We start from the raw sequence: 23,890 nt of genomic DNA, 5'->3' as shown, positions 1-23,890 counted from the left end.
CCCTCTCATATTTCCATATGAATCGACCGTTCTTTTCTGGCATTGTCGCAGTCTGACAATCGTGGGAGCCGCAGACAATCTCATCGGCCACCGAGCTCGTGACCGATGCGGCGATGACTGACAAACCAGACCGAGGAGGTACTTAGAATCGAACGACGGAACAGTCTCAAATACTCTTCCTCCTTCGCAATGTCTACGCCGTCAGGAACAGCAGCCCCGCCTCCCATGGCGCAAGTGCGAGAATTGATCCAAAAACACAGCGAACAAGGATGGGATGAGGCTTGGTAAGTCGCCCCTGTCTTCGATAGAACGGGTTTTCTAACCACACATCTTTACCTCCTGCATCTAGGAAGGTCTCTGTGACTCCCTGGGATGCGGGAACATATCAGCCACCTCTGAAGGACCTGATTGACTCGAAGATCTTGGATATAGCTTCTGGTGGTAAAGCCCTCGTTCCAGGATGTGGGAGGGTGCGTCCTATACTGGGTTTGAGCATTAATGTTGTTCAAGGCTCATGTGCCGCAGGGCTACGATGCGATCTGCATTGCGGACGGCTTAGGATTAGAGACCCTCGGTACAGACATCTCATCCACAGCAGTGCAAGCAGCCCAAGAGTGCGTTCCCGGAGCTTTGTTGTTGCGGTGACAAGTCGTTAACTAATCGTAGTTATCTGAACTCGACGAGCCCAGCATCGCCGGTGCGATACGAAGTCGCAGACTTCTTTGCGCTCGCGGGCAGCTTCGACCTTGTCTACGACTACACGTGAGCACATATCTGCGAACGGGGGTACACTTGGCTGACGCTGACCGGGACAGATTCTTCGTCGCGATACCGCCCTCGCGGCGGGTTGAATGGGGTCAGCAGATGTCCAAGCTGGTGAAACCGGGTGGATACCTCGTCACGGTGGTCTTCCCCATCGACCCGTACACGGAGACAGGTCCGCCGTTCTATGTCCGTCCCGAGCACTACGATGAAGTGCTCGGGGACGGATGGGAGAAGGTGCTGGACAAGGTGCCGGAGACAAGTCTGGAGAGTCACATCAATAGGGAGAGGATCGTGGTGCGCAAAAAGTTGTGATTCGTGTAGGTATTATATGCAAGTATGTATGTATGAGTGGGGTGGAGTCGATGATCAATGCGTTTGAGGTTAGAGCCGGACCAACTTTCGATGACAACCTTCATGAACGATCCGCTACGGAGGGTAGGGGTTGCGGAGCTGACAGTGAGGGAGGAGAGCTGCGCGCGACGCCTCCAGCGCCGGTTTCACCCTGAGTGCCGCCAAGTCCGATCTTGCTGAGCGCTGCCTGGAGTGCGCTGAAGAAGGCCAGGTGGGGCGCAGGGTGAATAGAGTCAATGTTGTGGATGTGGATGAGACCGGTGATTGGAGAGAACGTGTATGTAGAGTTCCTGCGCACATAGTTAGACTGCGGGCGATGGAGACATGGCTGCAAGCGGAGACGCACACTTCCCAGCCGCCCTCGGCCTTGCTGACCCGGTTGATTCCGCGGACGACGAGACCTATGAAGAGGCTCTTCTCGCGTAGGCTGCGCGTCTTGCCCTGTTGTTGAGGTTGAAGTATCTCCTCTGGCGTGTCGGCACCGGGTGTAGCTCCGTCAGGACTAAGACCTGAGGAAGAGCGTGGACCGTGCACGCGTACGCGTTGGAGCTCTACTCGGAGGTCGGTGTAGAGAGCGCTGAGGGTGTGACGGACGAAGGAGGACGAGGCAAGGTAGAGAGGAAGGCCTAGGACGGGACTGAATGGGGGCAAAGGTGAGTCTTTGACGGGTGCGTACCTTCGACGTGAAGTGTGCGAGGGAAGGGAGGCGGGAAAGGAGTCGGTGGTCGGTACTCGAGGCGGATGTTTGGACTGTAGATGGAGACGTCGTCGTCTTCATTGGTTCGGGAGTTGGTACCGGATGTGTCGACGGAGGAAATGAGACCTGTGGAGAAGAATGTGGGGAGGGTCTGCTGGAGTATGTAGATCGCGCGACCTGCACGCATTGTTCACGTTGAAATGGGTGGAATTACGTTCACAAGCGGTACAAGAAAGACATGCAAGGTAAGGGTAAGTATGGACTGAAGTAGCATCAGACCTCTTCGGAGCGGCTGGCAGACGGAGACGAACACACCTGTGCGGATTTCCCACTCTTGGTCGGACAGCTCTCCGGGTCCATCTGGGTTTGAGCCCTGTCCTCCAGTGCGCTGAACATCGACAGTCTTGAGCACGGACGTTGAGGCCAGAGAAGGTTCCGGACGAGAAGGGCTGGGCGCGTCGAGGGACGGACGCTGTTGGGAGAGCTGTCGGATTACGACATGGTGGCGCAGCGGGTGGATTGGGCGACGCCGAAGCTTTGCTGAAGAGGCGACGGTCGAGCGGAGAGACATGGTCGACGTCGCGCACGGCGAGAGACGGAGACGGACAAAAAGGCGGAGGAGGACGATGACGAGCTGTTCCGGCACGAAGAACGCGGAGACGGGCGCCTGTATAGACTCGAGGCTTTGAAGAGGCGACCATGCACTTCTCAAAGACCTACGCCCAGCTCCTGCTCACTCTCCCCCCAGAACTGCGAGAGAGCGCAATCCAGTACCGCCAGCTCAAGAAGATCATCAACCAGATTGTCGCAGAGCTCACCGCCCTCGGTCAGCCTCCTCTTCCCCCCGGCTAACTCCCTTCCGCTCACGTCATACTTGCAGGTCTCTCGCCAGACGTCCTCCAGGGCGTAGTCCAGCCCCCGCCAGCCGCGAATGACAAGGGCAAGCAGCGCGAGGGCTCTCCGCCACCGTCGGGATCCTCGGGTCCTCGAGTCGTCTATGAGCTCGCTCACGTCGCCGACCATGTCGAACCTCGCCTCCATGTCTACCTCCAAGACCAAATTCCCTCAGAACCCTCCTCCTCCTCATCCCCTTCGCACTCTTCCGCCCTTACAGTGTCTCTTCCAATTCCTGAGAATGCCATCCGACTGGCACTCACCATGCCTACGCCCTCCCAAGTCCTAGACACCGAGTCTGCAGATCCGGGCGGGTCGGGTGTACATGCCACTACCGGGGAACCCTCGTGAGCAATCCCATGTCTTCCTTTCATGAATATTTCCCCGACACATCTCTTTAGCTCTTCCTCGCAAGAGCTCATAATCCCCCTCGCCTCAGACACTGCTTTCTTCCGAACCCTCTGCGAGGCCCTCGAGGGTCTCTCCGCCCATCTCATCACGAGGAGAGCAGAGTTTGAGAAGTCACTACAGGCTTTGTCTCACGACATATCCTCCGCCGCGCGTCCGTCATCGTCCAGCTCGACCTTTCATCCTTACTCTCCGTTCACCTCGGACGCCGCCAGTATCTCGCTTTCCCCAGGTCCTCTTGCCTTGATGCACAAGTCCGACCTTGAGACCTGGCGACAGATATTCCAACTGTATGTCGAATCAGACATATTCCAGGGCCACCAGGAGCGCTTCAGAGGGGAGAGAGATGTCGAAGATGCCGAAGCTCGCCTTGCCGCCTTCACCGCAAGGTTACAGGAAGGCCTTGCGAACGGGTCTATGAAGCTCAAGTTGAAGCAGAGCCATACCGCATTGCAGTCCTTCATGGAGCTAAACACATTCATCTTGGACCTGCGCAAGGTTCGTTCAAGACTCGTCTCCTAAGAGCCATCTATAACTTCGCACAGTTCCAGCACGTCACTTCAGAGGCAACGAGGAAGATCCTGAAGAAGCACGCTAAACGGACAGCGCTTCCACTTGCCCCTGACCTCGCATCTCCGTTCACCGTCTCCCCTGAATCTCCCGAACGTGCCGTGGTACTCGCGCGGTCAACACGGCAGAGCGAGTCGCTCTCGCTATCGTTGCTTCTCGTTCAGGCTCTTACGGAGACGCTGCTGCCGATCATCCCACACATTGACGACTACTCGTGCGTCATCTGCACAAGCCTGGCGTTCAAGCCAATCAGGCTGCGCTGTAGCCACCTGTTCTGCGTGCGGTGAGTTTTCTGTCTGCATTTCTAAATTTTTTTTTGAGCGGTACTGATGGATTCTAATAGGTGCTTGGTGAAACTCCAGAAGCGCGGCGAGCAGCATTGCCCAATGTGCCGCGCCCCGACAGTACTTTCTGCCGACCGCTGTAAGCAAGGCATTTGATGTGACCTATATGGTGTTTGACTAATATCCACTGGTGCAGCTAACGTGGACTGGGCCCTTCTCAACTTCATGAAGGACTGGTTTCCCGTTGAAGCTCGTAAGAAGCTTCAGCAGAATGAGCGAGAGGCTGCGGAGGAGGAGATGCAGGAATTGGGTTTGGATGTAAGAGGGTGCATTCTGATGTAGGAGTCGGTGCTAGGTGTTGGTCGGACTTGGAGATCTTTTCTGGGATTCACTGGGAATGGACTCGCTACTTATTACTATCTTTTCTTGGACACCCGACGGTCAGGGCTGCGTGCCCACGTGTATTTCCCGGACGATGCATGCATATGTGCGCTGAGAAGCGCTTCGAATTGCACCGCGCGTCGTGCTCCGAAGGTCAGCCATATGTATACGGTGGTCGTGAACGGCATGACTGTCAATGTAGTAGCCGTACACACGGTTTGGAATGGGGTCCCGCACTAGGGAGGAGTTAGAGTGGCGGTGCGGAGCTTGCACCCGTGCGGCTCGCCGGCGGGACGCAGGACCGCAGGTCGAGCGATACTGCCAAGTCCCACCAGATTGCACCATGTCTCCCGACAACGGACTCCTTAAACTTCTCCCTCCCTCCATCTCGCGTCCTCTCGTCCCCGCACACACACAGCGGATCCGCCACCATGGGTGAGAAGAACCCCGACACGACTGGCCCGGAGTACGCAGAGCAGAAGGCGGAGATCCTCCCCCAACCCGTCTCGTCGAAAGAGTCCCAGAACACAATCGTGGACACTGCACGGCTGTGGACAAGCCCCAGGACGGTCTTCTCTACTCGTCACTTGATGGGCGATGTCGATCCTTTGCAGTCCACGTTTCCTCTCGCGGCGTACTGTTTCATGACTGGCTTCATGTGAGTCTCTCGCTCTCGTCAATATCCGCTCCTCTCTCGCCCCTCCAAGCAGCGTCCTGACCGTCATCATGCCCATGCTTCTTCAAAGCACCGAAGGCTAGCACTAACGTCTCGCCTCTCTCACATACAGTGACTCCGTCTCCTTTACTGCCATCTTCGTTTGGTGCGGCTTCCAAACCGGCAACTCCGTCCAGCTCGCCCTCGCCCTCGCACGCCTCTTCTCTGGTCCCCCAGGCCAACGCGACACCTCCTTCCACATCGCCGACCAGCAGGCCCTCTGCTCCATACTCACCTTCATCGCTGGCGCCACCCTCGGCCGCATCGGCGACCGCATGGGTCCCAAGTCGCGCGCGTGGCTCTTCCTGGGGACCTTCATCCAGGCCCTCTTCACCATGGCCGCCGCCCTCGCCGCGTGGAAGAGTGGGCAGGGGAGCGTCGCGGAGGTGCGCGGGGACCCTGCGTGGACGGACGCGCTCACGTTCGTCGCAGTTGGCTTCATGAGCGCGAGTCTCGGCCTGCAGGGTATCATGGGCAAGCGGGTGAACACGCAGTTCGCGACAACTAGTGAGTGGCGTCTTACAGTCTTCCTTTCCTCGACTCTCCTCCCGTGTCATCCCTGCTCCCTTTTTTGTTGCCTCACTCAGGTTGATGCCGATGCTGAGCGCTGACCTGTTACTCTCCTTCCCGCAGTCGTGCTCACCACCGTCTGGTGCGAGCTCATGGCAGACCCGCAGCTGCTCAACTTCCGCCAGCGCGTCATCTCGCGCGATCACAAGCTCGTCGCCATCGTCGCCCTCTTCCTCGGCGGCTTCGTTGGCCGCGCGATCATCGACGCCGTAGGCGCAGCGAGTACCCTCGGGGTCGGCACCGGCATGCGTGTGCTCATCGCCGTCTGGTGGCTCTTCGTGCCCGGGAAGGCGGGCAAGACCAGCAAACCTGTCTCGGGCTGAAGCTTGGACCCCGAGATCGGTTTGCATGTGTCATCATGTCCGAGGGGATTCGGCGCCAGGACTTACTGAGTTATGGAGGACAGGAGGGTGAAGCGTCGCGATGCTGTGTACGGTATACTGGGGTATCTTCACTCTGCTCTCTACACTCGCTTGTTGGCTGAAGTTGTATGGATGTGTCGCGTTGGGCGGACGGCCTGCTGGGGCGTGGCATAGAGGTTTTTCTGCCTCATTTTGGAGCAGATAATAGATATATCTTTCAGTACTCTGATGGAAATCATTGTCTCATAGCTAGATGTCCGGTTCTTGTTCTTTGACTAGACTTCACTTGCGTAGTTCACTTACACTGTCCTATCTGTCCTTACTGTTGGATTCCTGGGTTTGGCTATCTCGTAGACACAGTTCCCGTTATAGCATACCTAATCAGCACGTACTGTACTGTGACGCTGTTAAGCTTCACACGGTAGAGCGCCCACTCAGGAGATTTTGCATCCTTGAAGCCTGTCAGCTGCTTCATGTAGACCTCCTCCTTGAGCTGCCATTCAGATAAGTAGAGGGAATGTAAGATCCTCAGGTGCTGCAAGCACAAGGATGGCTTGAATCAGGGCCCACTTTGGCATAGGAGTGAGGGTCTGTCTCATTATAGTTGTTGAAGCCAGGGTACTGCAAGAAGCCTTTGGTGACAAGATGACCCTTGTACCACTCAATTGAGCAGCCTTTTGAATTCTGTGTTCCACACAGATGATGTACTCTTTGCCCATGTAATCACCACCCTTGTCATCATGTGTGGTCTTGATCTTGAGACCCAGGCAGTTCTCAGCATATACATTGTGCATCACAAAACTGGGATTTCCAGATATATGGGCATATCTCACCCGGTAAGTTGTGAATTGGCCTATATGGGCCCAGTAAGAGGGTTGAAGTTATAAGTGTGCTCCCAGGTAATGCAGAATCCCAAATTTACTTACAGTGACGGACAAAAATAATGCCCACTCCCAGGAGCGGGTATTATTTTCTCTCTAGCTCATGTCTATATAACCGTAAGATGTATTGTAGAATAAGTACACAGTAGTAGCTATATAATGCCCCTATGGTATCACTGGGCAGCTGCGTGAAAGGCTGCAAAAGCTGTGGAAACAGTTGGGCGCTTATTTTCAACATGCCAGTGCATAGCTTGCCATCCATTCTCTTTCCTCATAAACACACCACATATAATCCCTGACACTACACCACTTTAATATCTTTATTCTACACCTTCTACTCTTCATATCTATCACTATGGCACCCTGCACTCCCACAAAACAGGCTTGCATTCTCCAACTTCGTGACTCTACTTTTGGGAAGCCCAAGATTGAAGACCATGACCGAAATCAGCAGTATCTTGCACCTGGATCGTTGCACCATTGCCCAAAACCTACAGATTGTTTGGAAGACTGGTGACTTCTACTATCATGCTCCTTGGCCAGGCTGACCTCATCTCCTCACTCCCCGCAACCTTCGTCATGCTGAAGTTGCCCTTGCCAATGGGTCAGCTCAGGATGCAATGGATGTCCAACGCCAACTCTTCCCCAATGTCAGTGCCCAGACTGTGTGCTGTAGGCTTTGCGAAATTGGCCTCAATGGACGGGTGTGTCGGTCAAAGCCATATCTCAGTGCCTTGCTCATCAAGCAGCGGAAGAAGTGGGCGGAGGAGTTTGCCAATCAGAGTGTGGAGGATTGGAAGCCAGTGCTCTTCTCAGATGAGTCACAGTTCAATCTCTTTGACTCAGATGGGAGGCAATGGTGCAGGAGAAGGGTTGGAGAGGAGTTCTTGGTGAGGAATGTCAAGCAGCGGATCAAGCATGGAGGAGGGAGTTTGATGGTGTGGGGATGCATCACCTCCCGGGGTGTTGGGCATCTTCACCGCATCAAGGGCAACATGGATTCCAAGCAGTACTGTTCCATCTCGGAGCAGTCACTCCTAGAAACCCTGCAAGACTACTCCATCCCCCAAGACAGCTTCATCTTCCAGCACGACAATGACCGCAAGCACACCGCACACCTCACGAAGCAGTGGTTGCATGACCACAACATCACTGTTCTCCCCTGGCCTTCGAGCTCTCCTGACATGAACATTGAACATGTCTGGGATGAGTTAGATCGCTGTGTCCACTGTCGCAACCCTCTTCCTCGAAACTTCAATGAGCTATGGGCCACATTGCAAGAGGAGTGGTATGGACTCAAGGATGACTTCATTGCCAAGCTGTATCATTCACTCCCTGACCGTGTTCAGGCCCTTAGAGAGGCTCGAGTGGACATACACGTTACTTCAGTTTTCCCCCACTTTTTGGTATTTGATATGACAATCATTACACCTTGCACACTTACCCATAACCCTGGTTGTGTACTTGTTACTTATATAACTCATGCATTACTGGGGCAAATGCCATTGTTCTTTTACTTCATGATAAAGGCTAAGCAAGCCTATAAGTTGCAGAAAACACTTTGGGAATATATGTTATATTGGCGTAGTTACGGGGAATTTATTACACATTGCCCAAAGCGGGCATTATTTTTGTCCGTCACTGTACCATTGACATATTTCCTTGTGATTTGGTGCTCTTCCTGGATCAATAACTATATTCAAGCACTTCAGAAGGACAATCCCAGTATTTGACCATCAGATTCTAACTATAGCCTGTAAGATAATTGGCTAATAATATGAATCTGTATTTACAGGGTCAGAAAAATGAATGGAGAGAGAGCTTAGCTCTCATGGTTCATCACAAACAGACACTCGCATTCAGAGTAGAATGGATTCATTGATAATCAAACACAATGGAGTACAATATATGAGCAAATATAATATGGGCACTGAGTGCTGAGCAATAGATTCCAAGGCAAACATGGGGGGAAGGTGACATACTGGGCCTGGTGGCAGCAGGGTGTTGAAGCCACAGAGGCATTCAAAAACAAGTGATTGTCAGCAAAATAGATGAGAGGTCTTGAGAGAAAGTGCACACACCATTCATTGGAAGGGGCCTTGACACAGTGGGAGTCATGCTATTCAGCAGTGTGAAGGGTGCATATACTCAGCTGGAGCATCCTCACCTTACTGTTATTACTGTTATCATTGTTGCAAAGGGTGCATATGATGCATGGAATTTTGAGTTGTATACAGGGAACAGAATGAGTAGTGGGCTGCATGAGGGGTCTTTTTCAATTATGAGTGTCCTACAAAAACAATGCCAGAATTAGCACAAGATGCATGCTGCACTAGAAGCTGTCAGACATTGAGAGAGAGCAAGAACATGCACTGAGCACCTACTGGAAGATCTGCATATTGATGTCCAGACTTGAAAACTATGTGCATGTTGTCATGCATGTTAACCTTGGTGCAGCTGTCAGAGCGATTCCTCAAGTGCAATGGAATTGCTCTAAGTAATGAGACATGCACTGATTGCACACCGCAAAAGTGTGCATCAGCAAGCAGAGATACTTTGTGTGATAGTGTAGCTTGAATTGGGGAGACAGAGTGAAGCGGATACACATATAGCACTCTGCATGACCTAGCATCAGCCTTCGAGATCCTTAAGGCACTCAATGTGGTCTTCTTCAATGGGGTAGCAGATGATGTGACTGCTCTTGCTGGTGACTAGGACTGCATTGTTAGTTTCTGTCAAGCAGTTGCAGGGAGTACAAGTGATAATGGCAGAGAAAGGCTGGTAGAAATAGAGGCAGTGTGTGATGGCAGAAGAGAGAGAAGAAGTGGATGGGGAGATGAGTTTGCACAGCCACTTTTTGTGGGGCAGCTGTCAAAGGCACGTGGGCATCTGATTGGTAGCTTGCCTAATCAATAAAATGCACATGTTGTTGGAGCAAATCGTCGAACGTTGCCAGAGGAGCAGAATAGTGTAGAATCCCAGTTGTCCTATACGATAGCATCGTCGTACAGAGGCAAATGGATGGGGCATAAAGCACCCATCTACACACAAAAATTGTCGCAGGCGCTACGGCGCAAGCAAGCGCTCGCTCGCTCAAACACGAAATCCAACACACCCCCATGAGCGTGCAGCTTGCGAGCAGCTCAGAACAAATGAGAAAAGCATCTCTGCACCCTCACAATGTGAAAAGAAATCTTCATCAGCGTCCATCTCTCCAACTCGATCAGCAGCTCCAGGTTCTTCTTCGGCACTCCAGTGCTTGCCCATGTTCAGTGACCAATAATCTGTGCAAACGCTCATGTGCAAGCACTCCAGCTATGTGCGCTTTGAGACAGTGACCAGTGGGGAAAGGTGGTGGTGCGGGGGCACCCCCAGCATCGTTATGACACAGGGGAAGGGGAGGGGGGTCTGTGGCGGCAAGGCTCCATGCGTCATCATTGACACAGGAGGGCAAGGAAAACTTGTCCTGGCAGGGTCTTCATCAGCATACCAACGTCCGGCATCATCGGCACGTGGTGTTCTGCAAGGGCAGGGTGACAGGAAGGGTGCACTCATCATCAAGAGTCACACCTTCCATTGAGCATGCATCAGCAGAGGCTCGGCGGCATCTTCAGGTTCTTCATCAACATATTGACATCCATGACAATCAACATTCAGCGGGTTCATCAGGAAAATGACAGAAACGGGGGGTACTCATCATCAAGAGTCCCTCCAATCAGCATGTGGCGTCTGCAGCGGCTCGACTGGATCTCCTTGGTTCTTCGACTACTGCAGCAGCAGCAGATTCTTCTTCAAGTTCTTCGTGCACCTCGCCAGGCAGCTTCGGGGATGGAGGAGGGCCGGCAATGGCAGCAGTTTGACTTCTCGTGATGACATGAGGCAGCTCAGTGGTGAGAGCTCCACCTTGTAGCCCTATATTTTACTAGCTGGCTAGACTGGCTAGGATCTGTTTGTGTTGGAGCAAACTGTCGAACATTGCCAGAGGAGCAGAATAGTGTAGAATTCCAGTTGTCCTGTACGATAGCATTGTGGTACAGAGGCAAACAGATGGGGAATAAGGCGCCCATCCACACACGAAAATTGTTGCAGGTGCTACGATGCAAGCAAGCGCTCGCTCGCTCAAACACGAAATCCAACACATGTGATGTGCACTTGCGTGATCACATGAGTGTGTTTTAGCAGCAGGATATTCAAAACAGAACCATGCATTAACATGTCTAGCTTTATGTATCACAGGGGAATCCGTTGTTTCATTACAGGACGCTGTACTGTCAGATGTTTAATATAGAGGCACATTTGGTAGACAGTGCCCAATCAGACAATGTAGATGCCCAATACTTGGACCAGCACTTGCCATGCCTTACACAGTATGCATTGCATGTATTGCCCTATCATCAACTCCATTGTTTGATGATGTACACTTTGAATACAACAAACACACCACTTCTGTGCTTGAGGTATGCTATGACCCAGAATTGTATTGCATTACAAACAAATGTCATCCAGTAGATGTACCCCTCTGGTGTCAGGACTGGAAGATGTCCCTTGAGGGCTGTATGGACCAAGACAATGGGGACAAACTTGTGAGAGGTGAAATAAGGGATGGAATGACAATTGAGCTTGCCAACAAGACATAGCTTGCAGATGGAGTCTGGATTTTGCTTTGAGCAAATGATGATGTTTTTCAAGGTTGCAGTAGGGAACAACATGAGTTTTTGACAGGTTTTAAGCACCTATTTTGTAGGCCTTATTGAGAGCTTTCCAATGTGCTAAAATTATGTGAAACAGATACCTGAGCTTAGCATTTCAAGAACAAGTCTGCAAAGTTTCGGGTCACAGGGAGAAAAACTGATTGTTATGTGAGCACAGCAATGTGACACCTTATTTACAGGTCAAATATTGGCTTTTGGCACCCAGACGCACAATAATGCTCAGTAACACCCACCATCAATTATTCTGCGGTGCTTATACCTAGCGCACTCTTAGATGTATGCTACACATTTGCAACAAAACCTCCCCCTCTGTCCTCATCATTCTCTCTGGTCTCAAGCCAACCATGACTGACTGAACCACCTACAAAATTTACATCAAAAACCCTGCAGAAGTGCATTACATAAGCTAGTTCATGCACTTACCCATCACAATCTTTGAGCAGCTGCCCTTGAGAGAAGCTGGTGGTAGCCACAATGTGAACTCACACCTCTATGACAAATCTATCAGGTGCACTTCTTTTGCTGCCATTCTGCACAGTAAGGTGACACCTCAGAAGTTTCAGAATGTGCTTAACACAAGCATCCTTTTCTCTCTCAATATTACTCTCTGCCATCCTCTCTGTGAGTGCATCTACTAATGGCTCATCAAGCTTGGTTGGCATCATACTGTTTTCCAGAAAGGTCTCTATATGAACAGTCATGAGCAGCCAGATGGCACAACCTACTATCAGGAGATCTTCTTGCCTTGTATGGTTTACTATCAATGAGGAATGAAGAGAGTGTTCTTTAGGTACAACAATTTCTGCCAGCCCAGATAATGACAACTGATGTCTGTTGGAATAAAATTTGAACTCTGATAGTCTCAAGTAAGTATCTGGTCCACCCTGAGTAAGAAAAGTTCTTACTTGCAAACACCTACCCTAGGGTTAGGATGCACAGCTTTAGGGTCAACTAGATGTCCCTAGACACCCTCATTGCCACTCATCCTGCACACTAGCACACAACATTAAGCCTTCAGATATGATTCAATCATTTGAGTTGTGGTAGAGTGTTGATAGTATGTATACTATAGCTAGGCATACAAAGCACTATACTATTGTATATTATCCACAAAGTTCTAGAACAACCTCATTGATTGTCCTTGAAGCGGCCTAGCCTTGAATGCAATGCTTCTCTACTAAGTTACACGATGGATTGTGGACCAGTACTCATTGTAAGCCAGAATTCTATTGTGACTCATCTGTACATATAGTATCTATTGCATTGTGATACATATAATAATCAACTGGCTTTTGCTCTAACTGTTACAGTAGATCTAATATGTTCAAGTGTTAGTAGTACACTACACTGATAATATACCCTAGCATGAACACTAGTCTGACAGGGACTAGAAGTGGAAGTGTTGTGGCAACAGCAACATGAAGGGTCTGCTATTGAACAAGAGGACAAGTACTGAAAATAGAAGAGGTCAGAACTGGAAAACTGAACACAACCCCCACTGGACTTTCTCCAAACCTTTCCAAGTTACTCTCTTTCTACTCATTATGCCTTACTCAGACTTTCACTCTGTCATCTGCTCACATCATGATGTTTGTATCCATCACTCATACTTACTAGGTTTGATTGTTTGCTTCTACCTCATCACATCTGCATTTGGTCTCTTATAGACTCTCTACTTCTATTAGACTTGGACCAGACATTTGGATATCATATATAAGCATTACCTTACAGTTGTATAGCTCCTCAGTTCTGATATCTCAATCTGACTTGTCCTGAAACCTCTGTCTGAACTCTGTCTGACCATCAGACCTCTAATCTCTGACCTCTGACCTCTGACTTTCATTCTAGTCTCTGTTTCTTACTCTCTGCTTGACTCTCTTACTTGTAGCTTGCTCTGGTATAAACTCTGGGGCCTTCCATTGGACTTCTGCAAATTGAAGACATAGATGTATCTTTAGGCATTGGTCAATAACATCACCGAAGTCTTTACTTACTGTGTACTATCAGACTTTGGACTTTGGACTTCATCATCAAACTTCCTTTCCAAGTTCAACTTGTGTGCATGGTCCTAACAGCTACACTGACCATCATAGTATGATGGCACAATAATAGTTTAGAGATCTGTTTGTAATATAGAGCTATAGTAAGAGCATAACAGTTGTGACTCAACTGTTGTTAATAATATTCACTAGTTGTGTACTCTTAGCATATAGATTTTTGATTAATGATCAATATTGAATGTTCAACACATATAAACTTTCCAATAGACCAATAATGCCAAAGGCATTCAGTGAGAATGAGAATCAAGAAAGATATGCATCAAATATGTTCACTGCACCCAGTACACATAAGGCTGAAATTCAGCTTTCAATAGAGCCTCTTTTTAGCTCTCAGTTGGCACTAGAAACATTCTAATCAGATAAGAACTGACAATGATATGCAATAAACATGTTTGCCCTTATGTGTAAGTATCAGTATATACAAGACTATCATAAGTACAGCCATTTCAATGTCAATTTGAGTGGTCTAGTAGTTCAAGCTACTTGCTGAGCATGTTATCCATTGCATCTGTCATTATCATTACTTGCTGCATGCAGCCTTGGGGCATGTCATCCATTAATTATAACTGCAATCCATCCTATTCTCATTGTTTGACTGGGAAGGTGACACCTTTATAATGGGCTAGAGTTCTTATAGAATCTATAATAAGTGTCACTACTTATGTTTCTTAGCAGTCTATTGAGCTGCTGTTGAAACAAGGTGTATTGCTTGTATTTTCATGTATTTGGGCGCTTACATTAGCGCTTATGCCCGGGATTTCTGCATCAGTGACTCCAAGCCCTCGGCGAAGTTGCCGATTCACTGAGACGGCACCCTTGGACTTATTCGGGTGGGCGCTTAACTGCCAATTTGGGATGAAATTCCCACAGCTCCAAGTTTCTGGTTACTGCTGTGGCCTCAAATGGCACATAAGTGGTGTTCTATAGCTTGTAACCTTAATGATCAGTCTTCAAATGATATTAGTAATTGCCTTATAGATCCTTCTATAGATTGAGATTGTGTACCGGGATTTGAACCACTAACTTCAAGCAATACAACAGTGTGTTACCCACTACACTAACAGTGCATTACTTGGTGAGTTTGAATTTAAACTATAGGTATAATGGCAGCTTGTGTGGTATTGAACATGATTATTGTTATGCTTTCGAGCGTGACCTTAAACTTAAGCCTGAAAGGTCGTTCTGTTCAGCTACCCTTGTTCAACTCTTGCTAGTCCTGGTTCGCTTTATCGAAAGTGAACACTAGTAAGATTGTGGTAAAAGCAACATAACTGGCTAAGAGCTGGTTATACTCCAAAGAGACTGAAAGCTGAGGGTTGCTCTGAGGCATCACCTCTTATATACGTGTAGAGAGACTGTGGAAGAATGTTCTAGAGATATCTAGAGAAAGCACAAACACTGAGTCACCTAGCAAACCACTAGTCCGGTATTGTGGCTGTGTACTTTTTTGTACCGTAACTGTGGTCCGTGGCTATGCAACTAAGGCAGTGCGCTTCCGAGAAGTAAAGCTATGAAGTGAACGAGAACACAAGCTAGTCTAAGAAGCAAAGTGTTTTCGTGCTAGAGGAAAAGAGGTACAAGTGATACTGTATCCCCAGATACCTAGCAGTACAGTTGTCATTCAAATTCCTCATAGTATGTTTGTAACATTTATTGCATATCCCCACCAATTTCCATTGGTTCTGGGTGATTTTAGTGTTGCTGGAAAGCTTAAATCTGCACTACATGTAGAGCATATTGCTGTAGTGGATAGAATAGTTGTCTCATTGCAAAGTATACTACTAGTAACTACTTCTATCTAACACATCATCATCAGAAGACACATCCTGACCTCATTGATCGTTCCATGCCAGAAATGGCCTATTTTCCACCAAGTAAGTATGGACCACATGGATCACTATGATAGCTCCAAACTTAAGCTTATTTCTCCCACTTTGAAGCCTGATGAGAAGGTGATTGCTCTTTTCTATGCCAAGTCATGCTTTCATGTAACTCCCACAAGTTGTATGATACTACACTGTAGCCTTGCAGTGCCTGAGGGCACTCCAATTCTGCAAAAAGGGTTATGGTCGGCTCATTTATGTGTTTAACTTCATCACAGACTGTACTATATTGTTCATTTTTGACCAGTCCTCTGCTCAATAGTGTTGCTAAGTCCAGTGCTAGGACACATGCAGGACTGGAACAGGACTGTGAAGGACTGGACTTTACACATGTCCTCAATGTGTCCTGTTCTTTGACGTGTCCTCAGTCCTTATGGTTTTAGATTTTGAAAGGACACATCAGGACTGGTCCTTGCTGTGTGGCTATAGTGCAGGTTCATCTGATTAATGTCTGCCATTAACTATTGCTATTAAGTGATATATGACCTTAAACAATGTGTAAACTTGAAATTATGATAGAATCTGAAGCATATTGGCAGTCTAATACAGACATCCATTGCTTGATACAAGGTAGGACCAGTCCAGACCAGTCCTACAACCAGTCCTGTCCTCATGGGGAGGCCAATATTAAGAGGACACATGAGGACACATGTCCTAGGTCCTGTCCTTCCAAGTTTCACGTGTCCTGTCCTATGTCCTAGGTCCTAAGTCCTGTCCTTCTGCCTGAGGGTCAAAAGACAGGACAGGACAGGACTTCACAACACTACTGCTCAAACCTCCCTGCTACTGAATGCTCTTCGTACATTTAGAATGAACAAGTCAAATGGTGGCAAGTAGTGCAACACCATCATTCCACAGTCCAATCTGGACCCTCAATACCATGATAAGGTGTAGAAGATAATGTTTGACAATGGTGAGGCCAAGACGCTCCAGCAGATCCTTACAGAATGTGGCTTTGATGTCCAGCAAAGTGTGCCTCTGACTGTCCTTTCAAGAGCAAGGTCTGTTACATGGTCAAATTTCTCAGACAGCAAGATGACTTTATGCACCAGAATTCAAGGCTTGAGCTTAGGATTAAGGGTGTAGGGTATGAATGTATATTTCTGCTAAAGTTTTACTGGAAACTCAATTTAATCAAGATGGTAACATATTGCTAACTCAAAGTTTTGTTAGGATATTTGAGCTTACACACTATGGCACTAGAACAGTATTGGAGATGGTGCAAGTATTACTACCAAAAAGTTGTCAAGTCTAGTGCCCTGTAGGGATATGGGCCACCTTCAAGGATTAGGGGTAAGGGTGCCTAGAGGGTAGAAATGGGGGGTTCTAATCCTTTAACTCTTGGCACTCTCAGCTCACCCTCAAGGGTGTGCCTGTATGCTTGATGCTAGTAGATTGTTATTAGATGAGGTTCTTATTTGCATAATACATGAGTAGTTACCATTAGATAGGCTTTGCTTTTACTGTATATAAATGTACAATTAGTATAAATATATTATAGGGGTCATTCTATTCTACTATATATCATAATTCCTACCCTTGATAAAACCCTTCACTCTTCAACACCCTCCTGCAACACCCTCAAAAACCCTCCACCCTTGACTGAGGGTGGAGGGTTTTCAATGGTAAGGTGGAAGTAGATGTTCAGACACTCCAGGATTCACCCCTGCAGGGCCCTAGTCAAGTCAAACTTCAAGTACATGAAGTACATTGCACTCAAAGCACTTAACAGCTGTCCTGTTGAGGTCATCTAGTGGTTCATCAACTGGACTTGGTGTTTTATGGGTGTGTATCAACTGCTTGAAAGGAAAGGTGGTGGCATGAACTGTTTGGAAGCAGAAGCAGCACCACAGGTATCTCAGGCAGCAATGTTGGCCATTAAAGCTGTCTAAATGGCTAGAATACTCTTTTCTTACAATGTATGAGTGCTTATGGTCTGAATTGGCATTCCAAATGGCCAAGAATTTGGCTGCTCCAATCTACTTGCAGGGGAAACTTTGGAGCTCTATGTTGCCCATATTGTATCTATTGTGTCATTGCCTTCTACCCTTTACATTTTGCACTATAGTGTCACAAGACATTTGTGTAGTGCTACAGCGTGCAATGGTGCAGTGCTATAATTTCCATCTATGGTAACTCAAAGTGCTTGTATGGAAGAATAGCGCCAGCCAGGCATACATACTGCTGGCAGTGGATGGGGCACACACAGAATATGGACATGGGGAGATGTGATGTCATACTAGATTGTATATTGAATTGCATTACAGGATCTCTATGTTGTCTGCAACTTCAGCTGATAAGCTGCAACAGCGCATACTAGATCCTTATGCTGCAGTCCCTTGGTAATACCATATTGGCTGATCAACGGGGCTTTGGCATGATCCCTGCAGTCACACAGCACACCAGTCACTCTCAGGACTTTTGAAATGTGAGGAGTACATACATACCAGCCACTTGGTGTAAAGTGAGCCATTGCTGGCAGGGACGATCAATGAGGTTTGAAATGAGCACTATTAGATGATCATAGGAAACAAATCAGAATTGAGCGAGATATCTTGAGGACAAGTTCCACTATGCACAGGAATATAATTGACTGATTAGTTGCACCTTAAATAGTGCATAAAAACACATTAAGTAATTGAAATAAGTCAATGTGTTAAGCAGTGTATGGAGATATGGTAAGTCAACGTTGAAGAGCATATAACAGAGTAATTATGTGTAAAACATTGAATACCATGTAGGCTGAGCATCACACAGGGCCTTGACTTAGGGTTAGGGTCCCATCACTCTAGGGGTTGTTTTAACTAGAAAAGTTGTTTACTGGCCAGTGTCTATTATGTCTATTACTTACTGAGAGTAAGCAAAGATCCAAAAATGTTCCCACATCACAGGAGTTCATGACACTTTTTGGCAGGGAGTGTTGTATCCAAAAGATGATTACTTCATCCCTCATTGATTGTAATTAGCTTTGGTGCCATTTGTCACATTTCATGCTGAAGTCCACCAACTCTGGCCTAACTCAAATTGCTGCAAATGCCTTCAGGCCTGAAGGCTTAGAGGTATGGGCTGAAGTGCTTCAGCTGTTCTGTTCCATGTTGGTCTCCACTACACATTCTACCATATAGGATAACAGATGTCTATATCTTTGAGTCAGCATATATGCATATCTTGCTATTTGATCAAGTATGCAAATGAGTATGTAAGATACATACTTTCAGACATTGAAATAAGCAAGACCTTTCAATCAGCAAGTATTACTATCCTTCTCTAGCATATCACCATCCTCCTCAAAAGTGTGCTTGCTGTCATGGTCTGTGGACCAGCAACCCCTTTTTGCCACTTCTGGAAGTTCTAGTTTCTTCTTTCAGACCCTTTCCTATCTCAGACACACCCTTTTTGGATCCCCTGAACCTCATTCCTGTGACCACATGCCCCATTCTTGCAGTTACCTCCCCTTCACCAGGTGTTTTTCTGCCCTTTTGTCTTTCACTCGCACAGCCTTGTTCCCCTTCTCATGTGATTTCCTCCCACTGGCACATAATTGTCTTGCACTGGCATGTGATTGTCTAGAGCAGAGTAGTATATAAGACCCCCTCAGTGCTTATCTAGTCCCCATCTCAACCTTCTGGTCATCAGGACTAGGTGTGTATCTACCCCCTGTACTCTTCTCCCTTTCTGTGCTAATGTATAACCTGGTCATTGGGACTAGTCTGTCACAGTGCACTTAAAGACTAGCTATTGCTGACTTTGTGCCTTTGTGCTAGTCATCGCTTTGTCCTGCATTGAGTTCATCATCTCTCTATTCATCTCCTCACCCTTTTGGCTCCTCACTGCTCGCCCCTCAGGTCATCACCGATTGACGCCTGGTCTCTACGCATCTAGTCGCCATGACACTTGCTCTTGCAGCAGCAGTCTACCCAATATAACAACCCTCCAGCTAGTGAACTGTACATATGTTCCTTGCCATGTCCAATTGAAGTGTTTGAGTGGCAAATGTGCACAGATGGGATGAAGATCAATATTCCAGGAGGAAACTCAATAATGAGCTTCAGATCTCAGAGCACAATATGACTGCCATGGTGAGGATTGAAGTTGCAAGGCTGAATGTTGTAGTAGTGAAGACATCATTGTTGAAGTTTGGTGTCAATGTCTGGCTGTGCTCAAGAATGTGCAAAGGGTATCATGATAGTGCATGTAAGCCTTTGAGGCTACCTGCTTCAGACTCCAGAGTGGCTGAAATAGTGTGCAACATGAACTGGGGGTGTTCCTTTCAACACAGAGCAAACTTACTGTTGATCAAGCCTGCAGTATGCCTGATGCCTGAGTCTTTCAAAGCCTCCTTACCTTGGTCAGTGTTGTGTTTGCTACCATAAGATATATTCTGACATTGGTCATGGTGTACTCACAGTTTGCTCACTATCATATGACAGTCTGCAGTTCACAAAATCATGACCTTCCTAGCAATTTTCTGGATTCTTGATGAGAAGACATAGTTGTCATGCAACTTGTGGAACACTTTTGTGGCCTGAGCTATTGCACAATCCCAACTGGTCAAATTTTGAGGGTGTGTGACCATGCAACCCAGTGGTTCACCATTGCAACTAATGTAAACTGCTGTTAGGACTGTGCGCACAAGTCGAACTCCGAAGGGAAGTCCGAAGTCTGAAGTCCGATAGTGCGTGGGAAGTGAAGACTTTGGCGAAGTTATTGACCAACGCCCAAAGATATGTTGATGTCTTCAATTTGTGGAAGTCTGACAAGAGGCTCCGGAGTTTATACCGGAGCAAGCTACAAATAAGAGAGTCAAGCAGAGAATTAGGAACAGAGACAAGAACAGAAGTCAGGGGTCAGAGGTCGGAGGTCCGGCGGAAGGACAGACGGAGATCAGATGGAGGTTGGCAGAGAAGTCAGATAGATTGAGTTGCTGAGTAGTCAAGAGGGTAAACGAGATATCAGAACTGAAGAACTATGCGACTGTAAGGTAGGGTTTATATACGGAAGTTCGAATGTCCGATAGGAGTCCAACAGGAGTAGAGACAGGAGGCGGACTGCGGAGATGACAGAGCGGAAGCAAATAAACTGGGCTAGTAAGTGTAGGCAGCGGATACTGATGTCATAATACGATCAGATGACAGAGCGGGGGTTGGAGGTAATCGGAGTCTGGACGGAAGTCCGGATAAGGCAGGAGGAAAAGGAGCAGGGGTGATGAAGTATTAGCCGGGAAAGGGGCAGAGTTCAGGGGTAGTCAGGTCGGGGTTGTGTCAGAGGGGCGACAGGATGGACTTGGGCATGGGATGTGATAACTGCTGCAACCAATGATCATATTTTTTATGCCAAGGTGCAAAGGGATTTGGGTCAGAATTCATTGTTTGATTAATGATATATTACTTACTTACCATCACACTTTTCCAGTATGAAGCCCTTGATTTCTGACCAATTCTTCTGCCATTAATTGAGCATCAACAAGACCATCTCTCTTTGTCAGATTTTTGCTGACTAGAAGGACCATGCATGTCATTGGCAGAGATGTTGTCAGGGCTTTCAGGGGTAGAGCTGGACATTGAGGGCACACTAACCCCCACCATGTCATTCTCTGCATGGGAGCATGGAGTCAGACCACAAAGCACTGGAGGAGTACTTGAAGAAGGTGGAATATGAAGTATGAGGGTGCTTTGCAAAAGACAGGAAAGGTAAGCTAGATGTGGAGGACTACAACACACCCCCTCAAAGTGAATGAAGTTCAGATAAAGTACCAAGATGTTCGAGCTTGGAATGCAAAAGAGCTTTTGTAAACAGGTCCGCTGGCATGTTCTCAGTGCGCCAGTATGTAAGCAAAATCTCACCATTGTTGACAGCCTCCCAGATGAAATGGTACCAGATTGCAATGTGCTTCATGCGTGAATGGTACTCATTATTCTTTGCAAGAGCGATTGCAGCCTGGTTATTGCAATGGAGAGCAAGGGGGAGTCGGAAGATCTCAGGGTGTAGGATGTCAGAGAGCAGATAGTGCAGCCAAATGGCTTCTTTGGTGGCATGTGTGAGCGTGATGTACTCAGCCTCAGTACTGGACAAAACGATAACATTTTGCTTCTTTGATGACCAGGAGATCACACCGCCACCAAGGGTGAAGACATAGCCGGAGATAGAGTGGTGGTGGTCAGTTGATGAGCCCCAGTCAGCATCAGAGAACCCCATGATGCTGTTGCCAGTGCTGCTGTAGATGAGCCAAAGCTCGTGTGTGCCCTTCAGGTACTGCAGGATGTGCTTGAGGGCCTCCCAGTGAGTGTGTCCGGGGTTCTGCATGAACTGCCAGAGGGCTGTGACCGCGAACATGATGTCTGGGCGCATATTCATCACTGTGTACATAAGAGAACTGACAGCTTCATGGTATGGGACGTCCTTCATGTCCTCGTACTGGCACAGTGTTGATGGTGACTGGTGGATGGAGAGGGGAGTGCCCAGTTGGAGTGGGGTGGACAAAGGCTTGGTGTCCTTGAGGTTAAAGCGCAACATGATCGTGTCAATGAACGTGCACTGTGAGATGGCGATGGTTCCAGTGTTAAGGTCCTGCCTGATCTCAATGCCGAGGTGCCAGTGTGCATTGCCTTTGTCAGACAGCTCAAAACACTTCTCCACAGCGTCCTCGAAGCTGTCAACTAGGGTGTCCATCCTGGTGATAAAGTTGTTGACAGATGTTGCAACCTCCAGGTGCTTGCCCTCTGCATCTGAGTGCTTCAAAAACACAGTGTGATCAGTGATGCACCTTTTTAACCCCATCTCCCCACCCAATGTGTTATGAACATACTATCAGAAATTCGAACAACAACTGTACTGCTAGGTATCTGGGGATACGGTATCACTTGTACCTGTTAAGACTATGCGCACAAGTCGAACTCCGAAGGGAAGTCCGAAGTCCGAAGTCTGATGGTGCGCGGGAACGAAGACTTTGGCGAAGTTATTGACCAACGCCCGAAGAGTCGTCGATGTCTTCAATTTGCGGAAGTCCGACAAGAGGCTCCGGAGTTTATACCGGAGCAAGCTACGAATAAGAGAGTCAAGCAGAGAGTTAGGAACAGAGACGAGAACAGAGTCAGAGGTTGAAGGTCGGAGGTCCGGTCGGAAGGTCGGACGGAGATCGGAGGGAGGTTGGCAGAGAAGTCAGATAGATTGAGTACTGAGTAGTCGAGTGGGTAAACGAGATATCAGAACTGAAGAACTATGCGACTGTAAGGTAGGGTTTATATACGGAAGTCCGATAGGAGTCCGACAAGAGTAGGGACAGGAGGCGGACTGCGGAGATGACGAAGCGGAAGCAAATAAACCGGGCTAGTAAGTATAGGCGGCGGATACACTGCGGAGATGACGGAGCGGAAGCAACTGAACTGGGCTAGTAAGTGTAGGCAGCGGATACTGATGTCATAATACGATCGGATGACAGAGCGGGGGTCGGAGGTAATCGGAGTCCGGACGGAAGTCCGGATAAGGCAGGAGGGAAAGGAGTAGGGGTGGTGACGTATTAGCCGGGAAAGGGGGCGGAGTTCAGGGGTAGTCGGGTCGGGGTTGTGTCGGAGGGGCGGCAGGGCGGACTTGGGCACGGGATGTGACAGTGTCCCCCCACTGGGTCCGAGCCCTCGAGGACTAACTGGGAAGTGTTTCAGGGTGACAGGCGGGGAGGTGAGTCGACGGGGAAGTCGGGGTTCTGACCCTGCCATCACGGAGTTGAGGATTTGAAATTGTCAGATGTAAAGAGTCGGACGGAGTTGAAGATCTTTAGGAACTCCTTCGTCCTTTACCACCACCATCTACCACCACCACCACCACCACCACCACCACTACCCATGGCCCCGAACGACACCGCCGCGCTCGAAGAGCAAATCCGACGGGCGACGGAGCAGCTCCGCATCGCGCGGGAGCAGGAGGCGGAGGAGAAGCGGAGGCTGGAGGAGGAGACGCGGAAGGCGGTGGAGAAGGCCCGCAAGAGGGAGGAGGAGAAGAGGCGCAAGAAGGAGGAGGAGAAGAAGAGGCCGCGGATGGCCGCCATGTAAGTCGGAGCGGGGTTCGGGGTTCGGTGGTCCGATGGAAACTGACTTGTTTACAGCGCGGCCTGTCACGGGTGCACGGGGCGGAACGCCTCGTGCTTGTGGTACACCGACTCCGACCGCGCGAAGGCGTGTGTCGCCTGCCAACAGCAGCAGAAGAAGTGCGAGGGCGGAGAAGCCCCGCTCGAGGCCCGACAGGGGAAGAAGAAACCCCGCGCCGAGCCCATCGTTGTCGACGATGACGATGACGACGATGATGATGACGCGCCCGGCCCGTCGAAACCCCGATCGAAGGGAAAGGGGAAGGAGAAGGAGAAG

At 48.7% G+C, this 23,890-nt stretch overlaps 6 protein-coding genes across 6 annotated transcripts; 5 read left to right on the top strand and 1 right to left on the bottom strand.

Annotated features, from left to right (window-relative positions):
* Nucleotides 1-155: 155 nt before the first annotated feature.
* L226DRAFT_480343 (thiol methyltransferase 1) lies at nt 156-1,165 on the top strand. The gene is made up of 5 exons (XM_067676878.1): nt 156-284; nt 350-470; nt 526-614; nt 667-762; nt 816-1,165. The coding sequence occupies exons 1-5, from the start codon at nt 190-192 to the stop codon at nt 1,075-1,077; spliced, it is 663 nt and encodes a 220-aa protein (XP_067540028.1). The 5' UTR covers nt 156-189; the 3' UTR covers nt 1,078-1,165.
* Nucleotides 1,059-2,540, bottom strand: L226DRAFT_480340 (uncharacterized protein). Its single transcript, XM_067676877.1, has 4 exons — nt 2,129-2,540; nt 1,793-1,990; nt 1,463-1,742; nt 1,059-1,406 (listed from the first exon to the last, which is right to left on the bottom strand). Exons 1-4 carry the CDS (start codon nt 2,382-2,384, stop codon nt 1,178-1,180), a joined length of 963 nt encoding a protein of 320 aa, XP_067540027.1. The 5' UTR covers nt 2,385-2,540; the 3' UTR covers nt 1,059-1,177.
* On the top strand, nt 2,351-4,452 carry L226DRAFT_550861 (uncharacterized protein). Its single transcript, XM_067682783.1, has 6 exons — nt 2,351-2,639; nt 2,694-3,054; nt 3,109-3,613; nt 3,661-3,968; nt 4,029-4,108; nt 4,166-4,452. Exons 1-6 carry the CDS (start codon nt 2,513-2,515, stop codon nt 4,309-4,311), a joined length of 1,527 nt encoding a protein of 508 aa, XP_067540026.1. The 5' UTR covers nt 2,351-2,512; the 3' UTR covers nt 4,312-4,452.
* A 240-nt stretch (nt 4,453-4,692) lies between these two features.
* Nucleotides 4,693-6,431, top strand: L226DRAFT_550860 (uncharacterized protein). The gene is made up of 3 exons (XM_067682782.1): nt 4,693-5,008; nt 5,139-5,572; nt 5,699-6,431. The coding sequence occupies exons 1-3, from the start codon at nt 4,782-4,784 to the stop codon at nt 5,956-5,958; spliced, it is 921 nt and encodes a 306-aa protein (XP_067540025.1). The 5' UTR covers nt 4,693-4,781; the 3' UTR covers nt 5,959-6,431.
* A 1,637-nt stretch (nt 6,432-8,068) lies between these two features.
* On the top strand, nt 8,069-8,242 carry L226DRAFT_423571 (uncharacterized protein; the record flags this gene model as incomplete). The annotated part of the gene is made up of 1 exon (XM_067674607.1): nt 8,069-8,242. A coding segment is annotated over one exon (174 nt), but the record flags the coding sequence as incomplete, so codon positions are not given.
* A 15,129-nt stretch (nt 8,243-23,371) lies between these two features.
* Nucleotides 23,372-23,847, top strand: L226DRAFT_567559 (uncharacterized protein; the record flags this gene model as incomplete). Its single annotated transcript, XM_067684043.1, has 2 exons — nt 23,372-23,574; nt 23,632-23,847. Coding segments are annotated over 2 exons (419 nt in total), but the record flags the coding sequence as incomplete, so codon positions are not given.
* Nucleotides 23,848-23,890: the final 43 nt, after the last annotated feature.

This window comes from Lentinus tigrinus (assembly GCF_003813185.1).
Source record: "Lentinus tigrinus ALCF2SS1-7 unplaced genomic scaffold L226scaffold_4, whole genome shotgun sequence".
Classification (NCBI taxonomy): domain Eukaryota; kingdom Fungi; phylum Basidiomycota; class Agaricomycetes; order Polyporales; family Polyporaceae; genus Lentinus; species Lentinus tigrinus.
The sequence above is the reverse complement of the archived record's forward strand: the minus strand, read 5'-3'. Positions and strand labels throughout refer to the sequence as shown.

Excerpts from the sequence above, each read along its gene's own strand:
- L226DRAFT_480343 (XM_067676878.1), top strand. The coding sequence starts at position 190 with ATGTCTACGCCGTCAGGAACAGCAGCCCCGCCTCCCATGGCGCAAGTG. Across the intron at positions 285-349 it reads CAAGGATGGGATGAGGCTTG|GAAGGTCTCTGTGACTCCCT; the intron begins GTAAGTCGCCCC and ends TCCTGCATCTAG. Across the intron at positions 763-815 it reads GACCTTGTCTACGACTACAC|ATTCTTCGTCGCGATACCGC; the intron begins GTGAGCACATAT and ends TGACCGGGACAG.
- L226DRAFT_480340 (XM_067676877.1), bottom strand. The coding sequence starts at position 2,384 with ATGTCTCTCCGCTCGACCGTCGCCTCTTCAGCAAAGCTTCGGCGTCGC. Across the intron at positions 1,991-2,128 it reads AGAGTGGGAAATCCGCACAG|GTCGCGCGATCTACATACTC; the intron begins GTGTGTTCGTCT and ends CAATGCGTGCAG. Across the intron at positions 1,407-1,462 it reads GCCGAGGGCGGCTGGGAAGT|GAACTCTACATACACGTTCT; the intron begins GTGCGTCTCCGC and ends CTATGTGCGCAG.
- L226DRAFT_550861 (XM_067682783.1), top strand. The coding sequence starts at position 2,513 with ATGCACTTCTCAAAGACCTACGCCCAGCTCCTGCTCACTCTCCCCCCA. Across the intron at positions 3,055-3,108 it reads GCCACTACCGGGGAACCCTC|CTCTTCCTCGCAAGAGCTCA; the intron begins GTGAGCAATCCC and ends ACATCTCTTTAG. Across the intron at positions 3,969-4,028 it reads AGCCACCTGTTCTGCGTGCG|GTGCTTGGTGAAACTCCAGA; the intron begins GTGAGTTTTCTG and ends GGATTCTAATAG.
- L226DRAFT_550860 (XM_067682782.1), top strand. The coding sequence starts at position 4,782 with ATGGGTGAGAAGAACCCCGACACGACTGGCCCGGAGTACGCAGAGCAG. Across the intron at positions 5,009-5,138 it reads TGTTTCATGACTGGCTTCAT|TGACTCCGTCTCCTTTACTG; the intron begins GTGAGTCTCTCG and ends TCTCACATACAG. Across the intron at positions 5,573-5,698 it reads CACGCAGTTCGCGACAACTA|TCGTGCTCACCACCGTCTGG; the intron begins GTGAGTGGCGTC and ends TCCTTCCCGCAG.